Genomic DNA, 16120 nt, shown 5'->3' on the forward strand with positions numbered 1-16120 from the left:
TATCCCATGTTATGCACCACAAAAACAGCAAGCGGAGGGAATCAGGGACTGCAGCAGGAGAGGAGTAACAGCCAAAACTGTAACCCCTTTTACTAGTGGCAGTTTCCCAAGGGATCCAAACTACAGTGCACAGCTCCACAAGAGTCCACCTACGGATTAAGTTTAGCAAATAGAAGCTAGTCTGGAGCTGTAGGAAGCTTTGTTTGAAAAAGCAGGCACATTTTCCCCTGTGAACTCCTGAGCTTATGTTGCAAATGGGATCATGCATGTTACATGCCATTAATGTTGCAGCGGCTTCCATCGGTGACATGAACTGTGGGGGGATGATTTCCCCATGAGTTGGGAAATTTCTGATGATTTGGCAGTGGAGTCTGGAGAATATAAGGCTTGGGGGTCGGGGAGGGAGCTCAGCAGTTTATAATGCCATTTAGCCCTTTCCATTTTCTCCAGGGGAACTGATCTCTACAGTCTGGAGGCCACTTGTAATTCCAGGAGATTTCCAGGCCCCACTTGAATGCTGACAACCCTAGAGAGATAGAAGAGAGCCTACAGCACAGCAACACAAGAATCTTGGAAAGAATGTACTGTAGAGGCTGGAAATATCCTATGCATATCCGTCCCTCTTGCAAAACCTTTGTGTGAATGTCTTTGGGACACAGAGGTTTGGCTAATGAGGAACTGGATAGTATTTTGTGTTAAAGAGCCCTCTTCTTGATTTCAAGATGCTATGCTATTGCAATATCAGTTACATTTACACACACACACACACACACACACACACACACACACACACACACACACACACACACACACACACACACACACACACACACACACACACACACAGCTTCCTCTGTGTCCCATCGTCTATCTAGCTAAGAAGAAGAAGCAGGCTGGGTTTGACAGTCATATTTGTCTCTGTTACTCCTACACCTCAAGGGAGATCTGTTTATTAATGTGCCACTTCCCTTGATAAATTACTAAATAGAAAGAAAAGCCTTGTACTCATTCCTCGCTGCTCCTTCCTGTGATTTATGCCCGCAGTGTCAGCTCTGCCATTGGTCCCCATTAATTTGACGAGGGAAGAAGTCTTGATGTCCAACAGCAGCCTGGGCTTTATTGGTGCAGCCATCTAACACACCCCTTCATTGCACACATAAGTAATTTTTTTTCCTGTTGTAAAACTCTGTTGGAAGCTGTCAGATTCTGCAGGTTGGCCTGGGACTCTTCTAGCACAAATCAAGTAATATGCATTTTATTACTGTCTGCTCTAATTTAGATCCTCCAGGTTCTACAAGCTGTGGGAAAGACTATTTTTTTAAATGTAGCATCTATGATCAGGGGCTTAAGTTTCCACTGGGGTCTCTCAACTCTGATGGTTTCACATATGTGCAGAGGTCATGAGGTTGACCTCAGTTTATTCCACTGATGAATGACTTTTCTCTCCTAGTAAGCTTTCCCCGTAGGAAGGAAGGAAGGGAATAGTCAATTTGTTTTCCTTCTGAGAAAACCAGCACAAACATAGTTAGAAGGAAAAACTCAGGGTGTTTTCACACATGGTATTTGAAGCAATTCCTGCTTCAATCAAGTTTGCAGTGCGAACATAAAAGTCACATTGGCCAAACTGCTCATTAAAGTTACAAATCCTTCCATATAAGTATTATCACAAACGCTCATAAACAAACTTTGTAAGGGTCTCAAAACAAAATTTAAGCCTCACAGATTGAAGTTATTGTATATGCTGTGCTGAAAAACAATATTCTGCCCCAAGATAAACTGAATTCTGCCAACTGTGAAAATTAAGTGAAACCTTCCCCACCTAAAATTTTTGGCATAATTTCTTAATCTACTGCTATCTGAAATCCTGACTTGGATAGCCCCAGACTAGCCTGATCTCAGGAGTTAAGCAGGGTTGACACTGTTTAATAATTGGATGGGAGAGCTCTGAGGAACACAAGGGCAAGACGTGGAGACAGGCAATGGCAAGCCAATTGTGAACATCTCTCACCTTGAAAACCAGAGAGGATCACCGTAAGTCACCCGTGACTTGATGGCACAGACACAAAAAAAGTTGATGTGACGTCAGTCCATTCTCTGGCTGTCTAGCTGAACCTTTCTCTCTCCTTGCTACTATCACTGCCTGACTTCCAAATTTAACTGCACAGCTTTAGTGGGTGGACATTTACTTTTTAAAAAAGAATCACAGAATTATAGAGTTGGAAGAGACGACAAAGGTCATCAAGTCCAACCCCTTGCCATGCAAGAACACACAATCAAAGCACTCCTGACTTATGATCATTTAGCCTCTCTTTAAAAACCTCCAAAGAAGGAGACTCCACCACCCTTCGAGGCAGTGAATTCCACTGTTGACAGCCCAGTCAGAAAGTTCTTCCTAATGTTTAGGTGGAATCTCTTTTCCTGCACCTTGAATCCATTACTCTGTGTCCTAATCTTTGAGGCAGCAGAAAACAAGCTTGCTCCCTTTTTAACATGACATCCCTTCAAATATTTAAACATAACTATCATGTCCCCCTTTAACCTTCACTTCTCCAGACTAAACATATCCAGCTCCCTCAGTCTCTCTTTGTAGGGCACGGATTCCAGACCTTTTACTACTTTGGTTGCCCTCCTCTGGACACGCTCCAGCTTGTCAATATCCTCCTTAAACTGCAGTGCCCAGAACTGAACAGAGTAGTCTAGGTGAGGTCTGACCAATGCAGAGTAGAGTGGTACAATTACTTCCCTTGATCTAGACACTATACTCTTATTGATCCATTCCAGAATTGCATTGGCTTTCTTGGCTGCCAAATCACACTGCTGACTCATGTTCAGTTTGTGGTCTACTAAGACTTCCAGATCCCTTTCACATGTACTGTTGTCAAGCCAGGTACCACCATCTGTGCATTTTATTTTTCTGCCTAAGTGTAGAATCTTACATGTATCTCTGTTGAAATTCATTTTGTTAGTTTTGGCCCAGCTTCTAATCTGTCCAGATCATTTTGAATCCTGCCCCTGTCCTCCAGGGTATTAGCTACCCCTCCTAATTTGGTATCATCTGCAAATTTGAATAACATGCCCTCTATTTCATTATCCAAGTCATTGGTAAAAATATTGAACAGCACTGGGCCCAGGACAGAACTCTGTGGCACTCCACTACTTACTTCTCTCCAGGATGAAAATGAGTCACTGATGTTTACCAATTACAATTTGTGTTCACCAATTACAAATCCATCTAACTGCTGCATTGTCTAGTCCACATCATTCCAGCTTACTTGCAAGACTATCATGGGCACCTTGTCAAAGGTCTTACTAATATCAAGTTACACTACATCCACAACATTCCCTTCATCTACCAAGTTTGTCACTCTATCAAAAAAAGAGATAAGATTAGGCTGGCATGAGTTGTTTTTGAGAAACCCATGTTGATTTTAAGTGATCACATTATTCCCTTCCAAGTGCTTTTATAATGATCTGCTCTAGAATCTTTCCTGGTATTGATGTCAGGCTGACTGGGCAGTAGTTGTTTGGGCCCTCTTTTTGAAGATGGGGACAACATTGGCCCTCCTCCAGTTCGCTGGGTCTTCTGTTTTCCATGAGTTCTCAAAGATTATAGCAAGCAGTTCTGAGATTACTTCTGCCAGTTCTTTTAATACCCTGGGATGTAGTTCATCAGGCCCTGGAGATTTGAATTCAATTAAAGTAGCCAGGTATTCCTGTACTAGCTCTTTATTTATTCTGTGCTGAATTTCCCCTACTGTATCTTCTGATCCATTTCCCCCCAGTTGAGCACTGTTTTTCTTTTGGGAAAAAATCAAGGCAAAGATGGTGTTGAGTAGTTCTGCCTTTTCTCTGTCCCCTGTTAGAAGAAACAATGAAAACTGATGTTTCCCCACTTCCTGTAGGACACAGGTTTTTCAGTTCCTTCTTTTGGGAGGTGTTCAAGACCCATACAGAGAGATATCTCACATATCTAATGGGGAAAGTGAAAACAGTTGAAGAACCAGAAGGTTACAATTTTGAATGAAACATTGCAGAAGTGGAAGTGTGTGGAAGTTGTACTTCCTGTTAGCAACAGATAATCTGATACTACTCTTGGAGAATTACCTGAAGTGATCAGTTATTTCTAAGATGCATCTGTGATGTCTCACTTACTAGTGGTATTTCCACATAAGCCACTTTGTTTGAATATACACTAAGGCCCACTCCACACGGGCCAATAAACACGGGTGTAGAACAGTTTAAAAAAACATTTGGGGGGAGAATTTTGCACATATCCTACCCCTAAAATGAGACTGCCTTGTGTTATTTTCCCCCAAACTGGGTTTTTTGAGAATTGCGCTATTTGCAAGTCTTTTCAAAAATCCTGGGTTGCAGCCACTTGCAAGTGAACGGAAGGGCAGAAGGCACTTTATTTGCCTCTGTTTTCCTTTTAAAAATTTTTTTGCGGCTTACATCTGCATAGCCGTTCATGTGCAGATGGTTGTATTGTGAGACGTCAGCATGGCTGTGGGGGTTTATTTGTGCATGCCTGCGTAGCTAAACATTGGTGGGAAGTAAATAAATAAAAAAGATGCGTCTCCATGTGAAGACACGTCAGCAACGCACATTGTTTCTGTGGACTCCAATTGTACAAATGCATGCAAACACAAAAACAAGAAAATGGGTTACTTTGTCCCAACTGCAACCCACTATACATTTGCTGTGTGGAAAGGGCCTAACAGTGCTGTCCTCTTCCCCTGAATATCCACCATTCATTACACACTCTGTGCTCTTTTACTTGTAGATACATGTAAGGAAAATGTATATATAGTAATAGATCAATTTGCCCAGTAAGAATTAGTGTTTGGCAAGTTTGGTCTTTAGCTGCCCCAGCTAGGGCTTTTTCTGTATTGCAAAACAGGCTTCCTGAGGATGTGAGGAAGGCCTGTATTTTGAGGGCTTTTGAGAACCACTGCAGGACTGCATTATTTATAAGTAGTTTTTACATGGAACTAGATCAACTTATTTTCAGGACTGCTGTAAATTCTGTCTTCTGTGTTTTAAATCTGTGGTCTCCATTTTTTTTACTGGAACTTTCCTTAACGCATTTGGGAGCAAGGCAGGATAGAAATGCAGTATATAAACAGAGCTTCAACAAAAGACAACTTCCTGGTAGGTTTTTCTTCCACTGTTTCACATTGATTTACGCCCCTTTCCCCTCAGAGACCTGTCTTCAATTCTAGGTTGTTTATAAGGTCCTGTAGTTTCCACAGTGAAGAAGAGAAACTCTGGACATTTCAAAATAAAAAAGAAAAAAAAAACCTCGTGAGGAACTATCTTGCAGAGCTTCAGTCTCACTAATCCTGAGAATTTTGTTGAGTCATAAAAGAACCCACTAGGATCCTAGAAAACCAGGTAGAGGCACCCCTTTCCCTTGGTTGCTACATGGGAAAAGATGTGAATCTAGAATTATCATAGAAATACTGAAATATCCAATCATAGGATGCAGAAGGAGACACAATCCTTTGGGACACCCAATTAAACCCAAAATTGGTAAATATATCATCAAAGGGAGTTCCGTCTTTGGCATAGGGCAATTCTCTTATTTCTAAGGAATAACCAGCTGTAATCAACCTCCATGAACTGTTTTCTTATTTAAAATTCATTTTTTCTGTGCTGCAGCATCCACCACACTTCTTGTTTACATGGCAGCAAATGCCAAGCATTCATTCTAGCACCAAGTGATGTCCTAGAAGTCTTATTTCATCAGGCTCAGAGGCCCCTTGAGTTTTCCAGTTCAAGGTACTCTAAGATCCTTGCTGGGAGACAAGAAAGCAGCTTTCTATCCTACAATCCACAAAAGTGGTTGTCTAGGAGTCCTTAAACCTGCATAAGTAAATAGGATTCTTTTAAAAACCCAAGATTCAGGAGAACTTTAGATAAAAGGACCAAGGAAAGAGCTCTTGGGGATGGGTGTTTTTTCTTCAGTCTTGTAAATATTACTTTTCAGCTCAGCACAGTAAAAGTCATTGGTTTTATTCAACAGTGAATTATATTTTCAAGCTGGATGCAAGAAAACAATCATTAGAGATTTTAAAAAAAGAATGATCTGCATCCATTCAGCCTTCATATCAACAAGGCTCTTGGAGTCACTAAAAGCCTGCTGTGTAGACATTCACACACAATACTGATGTTACAATCTTGGCTTTTTAATCCACATGTTATAAACCATTTGGGCTTTAACTTTGCCATGATCTTCTGCGTCCACCAGAGACTGAATGGATGAAGCCGTTGAAACTCTGCCTGAAGAGAACTTCAGCATGAAACATTTGAGGAACATTACGGACAGACGCCAAAAGACTTTTGAGGAAACAGCAGCCTTTCTAAAAGGCCTAGGTTGTCACTGCTTATTGCTTGAGGTAAATGCAAAGTAAAAGTGGGGGGTTCTCAGACAAATATCTGAAGGATTTTGAAGGGATTCTGAGAAATTTCCATTCCTAGTAAAATTTCTCAACGAGATTTTACACATTTCTAATTCAAATATTATTTCTTCACATCTGCTCATACAGATGATACTTTTCTTTATATTGGTTTGTATTTCATATACTGTACATCACACCAAAATTCTGTATGCAGGTAATGCTTATGCTGAATGAACAGCAGGATAGTATGACAAGCAAGTAAGAATAAACAGAATGAAAGAGGGAAAACTGTTTGTGTGAGTATGCATGCATGCAGGCAATTGTATTTACCAACTTGTTTACAGTAATGGAACACTAAAAGAGAGCCAGTGTAGTGTACTGGTTAAAATGCTGGGGCAGGACCTGGGAAACCCAGGTTCAAATTGCTACTCACACTATGGAAGATTGTTAGGTGATCTTGAGCCAGTCACATAATCTTACTTTGGCTAGTAATACCAGGGTTTGATGACACAGAAGCAGGTAATGACAAAACACCTCCCAAAGTCTCTTGCCTTGAAAAGTATACAGGGTTGCAATGTCAGTGTGTATACCCTATCTTTTGTATACACAGTGGATAAGTATACACTATATTTTGCAGCTGGTTGATTCTGTTTTCCCCTAACAGGACTTGGCAGGTACCCTTTTACAGAAAAGACTTCTCCATCAGCAAAGATTTCTATGCAAGAGTTCCATGAATAACAGTAGATGCTTTCTTGGTAACTTTGTATGCAATAGACCCATGTAGTTAGGTTGTCCAGATGAAAGGGGCCTCATTTTAAGCCTTGTGCAATCAACTGTTTTAAAATCAGGCGGCATGTCTGTTCCAGATGAAGCTGTCTAGGAGGTTCCAGCCAGCAGAAAGGAGGCTGAACAACAATGAATGGAGTATTGGGAAGGTAGAATGTAAAACCATGCTGATCTTCATATTAACTTCTGCTTGGAAAACTGGGCCCATTTGTACAAGTCCACAGTATGTTGCATATAGTACCCTGGAATCCATTACTGTGCCAAGAGGCACTCACAAGGTTTCTGCATTTCTGAAAAAGTTGTAGAGAGGATCAATCAGCACACAGCTGCAGTTTGTTTGTTTGTTTGTTTATTGGATTTCTAGGCCATCTTTCCCCTTACAGGCTCAAGGTGGCTTACAACAATAATAATACAATTCAGTTAATAAAAAGCAATCACAGAAACTCTGGTGCTGAAAATGACAAAGATTAAGACTGGAATTTATAAACGGACTTCAATATAAGAACATAAGAAAGAGCCTGCTGGATCAGACCAGAGTCTATCTAGTCCAGCACTTTGCTACTTGCAGTGGTCCACCAGATGCCTTTGGGAGCTCACTTGCAGGAGGTGAAAGCAATGGCCTTCTGCTGTTACTAGTCCTGAGCACCTTCTGCTGCTGCTGCTCCCAAGTATCCATATAAATGAAAGGGAAGGGGGAAAGGAGAAAGAAAAGGGGCAGGTGGAGGCCAGCAGATGGAATACTGCTGTTTCCCTCAACCCATGACCTGGTGTAGCAGCTCTGCCTTACAGACCCTGTGGAACTGTGACAAATCCTGAAGGGTCCAGGTCTCACTGGATGGAGAATTTTGTTGCAGACGTCTCAAACTCATACCCAATGAAGAAGGTTGAACAAAATGAAGATCCTTTAGCTGTGGAGGCATCTTATGTCAAAGCAACTTAAAAAAAATCTGTACAGCCAATTAAATCTTTAGAGTCCAATCACAAGCCCTGCTGGTACTTCTCCTCCATTTGTGTAACTTATTCTCTTCTCCACAGGCCTTGCTGACAGACACCTCAACTGGTTCTGCGCATTTTCTAAAAACATCTGGCAGACACATGGAAACATGCTGGTAGGCACCACAGGATGCTGGGCAGCACATTTGGGACCCTAAATTTCAGTCCTCCTGAATGATTGCAGTTCAAACTAAATGTGACACCATTGACCAACTTTGTTTCCCACCCCCTGACTCCCACTCTTGTTTCCCAGTGCCTTTTCAAACACTGAAATAGCCATGGGGGAAGGATTGCAATCACAAATGTCTTTAAAATGGCGGCACTATCTGCATGGTGACCACAAAGACATCATCACCATCACCATCACCATCATATTTAATAGACCGCCCTATCCCCGAAGGGTTCAGCAACTAAATATTGCCACATTTAGTTTGACCCTAAAGTAGGAGCTGGATTGGCTGTCTTTGCTTTGTTGTGCATTCTTCTAGAAATTCAAGACAGATACTTATCTGTGGTATATATGTTAAGCAGACTTCTTAGTAACAAGTATGTAGCTGAAGAGAGTGAAGGCTGGGGTGTGAAGTCCAATGAGAATTGAGTCTTATTGAAGGCAAGAATGCAAAATGTGAACTACATAATTTTAGGAAGGCTGTGTTCTATGTCCACTTTTTATAAAGCATTTCATTTTGTTCTTTACCTGTTCCCACCATTTTATATGTCTGCATCAGCAGTATTTCCTGAGATATATTCCAGTACAGCTAGTACTGCCCTCACAATATCCTGCCATTTGGGATCTCTTATAAGGACTCCATTGCAAGGCTTTGTTTTAGGAACTATGTTATCAAAGAGATTTATATCCCTCCTAATGTTCATTGTAACATATGTACTGTCCTCAGCAGTGGCGTTGTGTCCATGGGATAGGAGGGGGCACGACACCCCGGGTGGAGCAATGGCAGAAGAGTAGTTGGGCCATCAAGGGGGTGTGACGGGGGCGTGGCAAGGCGTTCCAGGGCGGGCGACACCACGACAGGGGTGCAGGGTGCATGTGCGCCCTGAGTGCAGTTTCCCCACACTCCGCCTCTGGTCCTCAGCATGCACACTTCTTAAAAGGTATGCCAGGTACATTGGTTCATGGCAGGCAATCTAAACAGATCCCTTGATCTCTCCTTTTGCCTTTCTCTGATACTGACTACCAGAAACTGTGTGCTTGTCAGGCATGCCACAAGTCTCTTTTGTCTGTGGATGGGATAGACACTTTCCTGCAGCAATGAATTTACTTATAAGCACCCCTGCCTGCCATTTGGCACACCAGGAACATGTAATCACAAATCATTCTTGTGCTGCTTCTTACAAGGAGAATGAAAGAGCCTAAGAACATATTGGACAACGAAAGGGTAGAAGATAAAAGCAAAGAACAAAAGAAGCAGACTTGTAGCAGTGTTATGAGCTCTGTAGTCACTAATGGTCTATGAAAGGTTACAGAAGCGTTTCCTCAGAGGAGCAAACTTAAAAGCTGATCTCATTCTATGAAGCTTGCCAAAGTTCAGTCCTCCTGCGTGCCATTAACATAAATGCAGCTGTGCAGAGCCAGACATTTTACGAAAGAGCCACCTCCTGAAAAAAGTCCTATGGCATACTGGTGATATCCAAAGGCTATCACATGCATCAGGTAGATTGACATGCTGGTGAGTGGACAGATGGACACTAGAGAAAAAAATATGGCTGGCTGTTCAACTCCCTGACACATGAAAAACAAATTCATATTTTTTCCATGCACGAAATATCAATTTTGTGTATGTAAACCCACTGTCTTTTAGTTGACTTTATAGATTTGATGTAGTAAATCCTCCCTAATGCTCCTTCTAGGTGTTCCCCAGAGCTACGCAGCTGTCTGAAAACACTGTGTGGAACTGTGCTGCCTTGGAGAGTTTCCCCTAATGGGTGACTCCTTATCTACATGGCACCAATATGGTGGCCATGTGGCTGTGCATGTGTGCTGCTTACTAAAAAAGCTCACATTACAGTAAACCAATTAACATTAAAGATGCCACTCAATTCTCTGTCATAGCAAAATTTTCCTTTTTGCGCCACAAAGACATTTTCAATGCAATCCATCAGTCTAAATTCTGCCATTGTATTTCCACCCTGAAGCCTGATTGACTAGTGACTGGTAAAACTTTCTTTCACCTAAGTCCAAATATGGTCACCACTTCAACTCTCAAGGTACAAGCCTGCCAAAGCTTGGGAAATCAACACTCTTGTAGTGTTTCAACCCCTGACAATTTTTCCTTTCTGTTCTCTCATTCCCTATTGCAGTCACCTCTTCTGCTTCAGTGAAAAAAGGTCACAAAGGGCACAATCTGGCCAATATGAAGCAGTTGTAAGTCCCAGTGATTTCAATAAAAGTGTTAAGCATGTGCTTAACTTTCCCCCAGCAAAATCAGTGCAACTAGAGTAACAATACATAAGCTATGTTGGATTGTGCCCAAAGAAACCATCTTTAAAACAGAAAGCTAAAAAGCCATCCTGTTCCAAAGTGGAAAAATTATCACAAATGCTATGCTACATCTGTGGAATTATTGGCCCTCTTAAACTGTTTGGAAGGGTGCCCTGCTGTTTCAAAGCACACTGCTTGAGTAGGCAAGGCAAGCACAGCACTGGCCTAGAATTTAACTCCGCCCCAATACTCTATGTCATAAAGAGGGCGATTACCCTGCATTCATTTTCACATTGCAAAATGATCTTGCCTCTTCCCATTGTGTGTAAAGTGCCAACACATCACAAGTCGAATCCCCACTACCGCCTTAGCCAGGTTTCAGAACACAAACTAACCAGGTTTGAGGGAAGGCCTCCACACTGCTTGTGTGGCAGATTCCATTTCTAGAGCTTGTTCTCCCCGTTAATCTGCATTCCGGCAGGACCTGGTTGCAAGTGGCATAGACCCCATTAACACGGTTCAGAGCTGATCCAAGGGGAGGGATGAGGGTTGAAACCCTGACTTGTTTCCTGCCCTGGAGTGTGACGTGGAATTTGGGCAACCAATCAGTGCTGTGATGCGCATGCAGCCTTTCCTTGGTTTCGTTTCTGCTTTTGCGATCAGCCAGCAGAAGGGGACGCAAACATTAAACAGTCAAACGTGTAACTTTGAATTGTTAATGGTTTACACAGGTAATGATTAACTGTTTGCGCAGTTGCGCAGTTGCGCAGTTTGCGCAGTTGCGCAGTTTGCGCAGTTGCGCAGATAAACAGTTAAACGTTAAACTTTTACCCACTGTTTTTTTTATCACGCCCCTACAATGTACGTTTCCACAGTGGGAAAAGGTCCTGCCCCATCAAGGCACACCAGCCAATCAGGGGAGCATGCAGGCGAAGCGAGCTCGCCTGGTAGTGGGGATTGCTAAGAGTTCTGCAACTGGGTGTGTCTGCTGTGTTGCTTTCGCTTTCACCAAGTGGGGAGAGAGAAACTCCGATGAAGAGGACACGGTTTCACAACGAACAGGTTTGGATCTGCGTGCAAATTTCAAGTGGGGATTTGACCACAGTTGACCTATGGCAACCCCTGGTGGGCGTTTTAAGGCAAATGAGAAGTAGAGGTGGATTCTGCAATCAGTGCCATGTGCAACACCAAACTTTCAGAAAACGTACATGCAGTCTCTAAGTGGGATCTAGAGATCTCCCGGAATTACGACTGACCTCCAGACTACAGAAATCTGTTCCCCTGGAGAAAATGGCTGCTTTGGAGGGTGGATTCCTTGGCATAGCATCTCTGCTATGCTCCCTTCCTTCCCCAAGCTCTGCGCCCAAATCTCCAGGAATTTTCCAACTCTTGAGTTGGCAACCTTAACAATGCAGGTATGTGAGTGCGCACGCGTGCGTGCGCGCACACACACACACACACATGTATACACTTTCATAACCAGAATGCTCATTTTGAATAAAATCAATCGCTAAGTACAAGATACAATACAGTCACTGCAGAAATCAGGAACACAGTGAAAGAGTCTGTCATCCATTCAGGGAGCAATCATTCAGACTGCTAGAATGCCCATGGAATGTGCACAACTGAGGAAGGCTTATGCTTCTTTACTCACCGTCTACAGGGCTGAGGTAATCATGAAGGTGTGTTGTACTGGCTGCTCCCCCACTCTGCATGAGGAGGTCCCCGTAAGGATTTGGATGGCTGGCCATGAGTGTCATCTGGTGATAGTAATCCGCAGGGTTGGCTCCTGGTGGAGGAGGGGGAAGGCCAAAAAGACCTCTTTCTTTCAGATGCTCATGTGCTACTACACAGGCAGAGAGTGAAAAGGGCAGAGAAAGGGGGTGGGGAGAGAGAGAAATAACAAGGCTAAAATATTTCCAGTGTGAGTAAACTTCTGCAGTGACGTTAGAATCTGCCTTTTCCCTGCCAAAAGCTTGAAGTTATGACTCTGACGTGTGTTCAGGACGTGTGCTCTCTGTGGACAGAGAGACATCGGGCTGAGGCCCTCCACATACCTCCATTTCCGCAAATTTATAAACAATCTCTTATTTCCTCACACCCCTTTTAATAATCCTTCTGCATGAAGGCAGAGCTCACTTTAGTGAGCGGGAGAGAGAGGGAGAGAGCGGGGGTGGGGAGGAAAGAAGATGGCGAGGGACTCAGGCGCAGCAAGGCTGTCGGAATTAACATCCCAGTCCATTATGAAACAAAAAGACAAGCACAGCCCAGTTAACGAGAAGCAGTATAAGAAAATTAAAGCAGGAGTCTAATACGCAGCATGAGGGTTTTTTTTTCAAGTGCCTGGCAGTAGAAAACCATTTGGCTTGCCAGAACCAATTATCCTCACTTTTGCCCATTTGTGAGTTTTCAAACCTGCCTCTCTGCCCGCTCTCCATTAACTTATTTACTGTGGCTTAAAAAAGGGGGGTGGGGGGAGAAAAAGAAAACTGAAATCCAGCACAAAGGCCCCTTTCTAATGCCAAGAAATAATAAAATTTCTTTCGCAGGCAGGAAGGAGGGTCAGGAGTAGTAGGAGGGAGGATGATTGCAACAGCAATAAAACACATCTGTAGTTTGCTTAGAGCAGAGCTTTGGAATCTTAACACTTGCTACAGTGAAAGGGCTCTGGGATCTCCAAAGCAAATCAGAAGCAAACGAAGAAGCCAGGTTTCACAAGATACGTTAAGTCTGTGTGGTTGGACTCTGGAGCATACTCAGCATCGAGTTCTTATTCCACACACAGGAGTTTTATGGCTTAATCGGAAATACAAGTTAGGCAGTGATATCAACCCCCCCCCCCCCTGGTGACACAGCATAATTATAATCGGAGCATCTATATTAATGTCAGTAGGTTGACTACTACAAAGAAAGTAATGGGTAGTGACTCCTACCCACTGCTGCTTCATTTTGGTATTAAAGCTTGGGTTAGATGAAACAACAAAGCTATGTGAATGAGCTCAGGGATACTCCAATTCATGCATTCCCTTCACCCTCACATACAGCAATCCAGGTACTTCTGTTTTCACGGCAAGCCATAGCTTTCTGTTACATCCAAACAGGCATAATGTTTTGCTTTCTTTGGAAACCAAGAATCCCAGTCAGGATTAAACTAGAGATTGGAATACTGATTTTTGATGACAGAACAAACCATACTGTGATGGTTTCAAAGTGCACTGTTCTTTAGAACATATGTCAAAAAATAGATGCACAATATCACCTGAACTATATGATGCATTGCCTTTTTAGTGGATCTGTGCATATTAGTTTTGGGAATACTTTATACACACACAGAGATTATGAGTCAGCACATTCTGAAATTACTTTAGAAAGAGGGCTAAACACCACAATATTACATCATAATATATATGTGTTTGACTTACTGAGAAGATCAGTTCTAATAAAAATCCAAGGAGTTCTATTTGTGTACATTTCAACATGTAAACATAGTTGTACAAACAGGACTCAACCCAAATAGAAGTGGATAGAAAATAAAATAGCATCAGTGAACCATTTCTACTGTCTTGAAAATAAGTTTGCTAGTTGTTCTTCCTGTTCCTTTATAAGGAGAAACAATAGACTAATGTACAGTTATCCCTTCTCCATTGCTGGGGTTAAGGGTGCGGCATCTTCCGCGATCTGGAAATCTGTGTAAAATTTCTTTGGCCCTCCCTTCAGACCAGATAATTTTTTCTTTCTTTAATTTTAACTTTAAAAAAGAAGTTGTGGTGGATTCCACACAGCGCAAACATAATGTCTTTACGACATTATAAAAAGCATTTTGGGAAGAACTCTGCACAACCCCTTCCCCAAATGAGTTTGGCTCGTTATATTTCTCTCAACTCAGGTTTTTCAAAAATGAAGTAGTGCTCTTCCCCGCCCCCCCCCCCCAACCCAGGTGATTCCTGCCTGCTGAGTGAACACCAGTAGGTAGGAAATGCTTTATTTCTCCTGCCCAAACCCCTTACTTCCATTTCTGCAGCTCGTGCCCACCAATTTGTGTGCTGCAGCTGATTTTCCGTGAGGATTCTCCATGGAAGTTTCCTCTTCTTGCAGCTCGTTCACGCGGGATTGTGCTGAAAACAGTAGATGAATAAAGTTTGTTTTGCCTAGTGATCTGCTGTATGTGTCATTTCCCCTCTTTTTTTGTTTTGAGCGGGAATCTACTGGATTAGAGAAGCTGCAATATGCTCATATTTGTGTCACCATAGGTTCACAGACATCTCCCTCGAAACAACAACGAAGGAATATTTACACGTGTTCAGGATTGCTAGGCAAAATAAACTCATCGACTTTTTACAAGAAAATAGCGATTGGAAGCATGGGAAACCTCCATGGGGAATCTTCACAGAGGCCCCTTCTGCACAGGTTAAAAACAGCAGTTTAAGGACGGTAAAAACACCATTTTGGGAGAGCACTTTGCACAGCCAACATCGCTTCAACGAAGCTGCAACACTCTGTTTCCCCCAAAATGGTGTATTGATGAATCGCTAAACTAGAAATTCTTTCCAAAAACGGCGCTCTGCAACCGGCGCTGAGCAAACAGCTGGGTAGGATGCGCTTCTGCTCTGGCTGTGCTTGCGGTTTTTAAAACTTCCAGTTCACAACTGTGTAGCTATGCAGGAGCACAGGGTAGTAGCAGGGTCTCATGGTATGTCAACATGGCTGTGGGGGTACATGGGTGCATTCCTGCGTAGTTACGCAGAAATGAGTGGCCAACAAAAAAACCCGCCACACCGCCATGTGAAGTCTTGCAGTCCTGCCGATGCACTTGCTGTCGACAGGAGGGCTGGCTGTGTGAACGGATCAGGGTGACACCACTGTTATTTATACTGTCTGCACAGTGCTGTATTTAACCTATGTAAGAACATAAGAACATAAGAACATAAGAACAAGCCAGCTGGATCAGACCAAAGTCCATCTAGTCCAGCTCTCTGCTACTCGCAGTGGCCCACCAGGTGCCTTTGGAAGCTCACATGTAGGATGTGAACGCAATGGCCTTCTGCGGCTGTTGCTCCCGATCACCTGGTCTGTTAAGGCATTTGCAATCTCAGATCAAAGAGGATCAAGATTGGTAGCCATAAATTGACTTCTCCTCCATAAATCTGTCCAAGCCCCTTTTAAAGCTATCCAGGTTAGTGGCCATCACCACCTCCTGTGGCAGCATATTCCAAACACCAATCACACGTTGCGTGAAGAAGTGTTTCCTTTTATTAGTCCTAATTTTTCCTCCCAGCATTTTCAATGAATGCCCCCTGGTTCTAGTATTGTGAGAAAGCGAGAAAAATTTCTCTCTGTCAACATTTTCTACCCCATGCATAATTTTGTAGACTTCAATCATATCCCCCCTCAGCCGCCTCCTCTCCAAACTAAAGAGTCCCAAACGCTGCAGCCTCTCCTCATAGGGAAGGTGCTCCAGTCCCTCAATCATCCTTGTTGCCCTTCTCTGCACTTCTTTTTCTAT

At 42.9% G+C, this 16120-nt stretch overlaps 1 protein-coding gene across 3 annotated transcripts in view; it reads right to left on the bottom strand.

Moving 5' to 3' along the window:
* Nucleotides 1-16120, bottom strand: part of GLI2 (GLI family zinc finger 2) — a 282674-nt gene that overhangs the window by 41690 nt on the left and 224864 nt on the right. For 2 of the 3 annotated variants that reach the window (XM_048484806.1, XM_048484807.1), the window contains exon 5: nt 12272-12463. In XM_048484806.1, the coding sequence (XP_048340763.1) occupies nt 12272-12463 (192 nt within the window). The remainder of the gene's footprint in view (nt 1-12271; nt 12464-16120) is intronic. The other variant, XM_048484808.1, reaches the window with a different exon arrangement.

Source organism: Sphaerodactylus townsendi, linkage group LG02 (assembly GCF_021028975.2).
Source record: "Sphaerodactylus townsendi isolate TG3544 linkage group LG02, MPM_Stown_v2.3, whole genome shotgun sequence".
In the NCBI taxonomy this organism is placed as follows: Eukaryota; Metazoa; Chordata; class Lepidosauria; order Squamata; family Sphaerodactylidae; genus Sphaerodactylus; species Sphaerodactylus townsendi.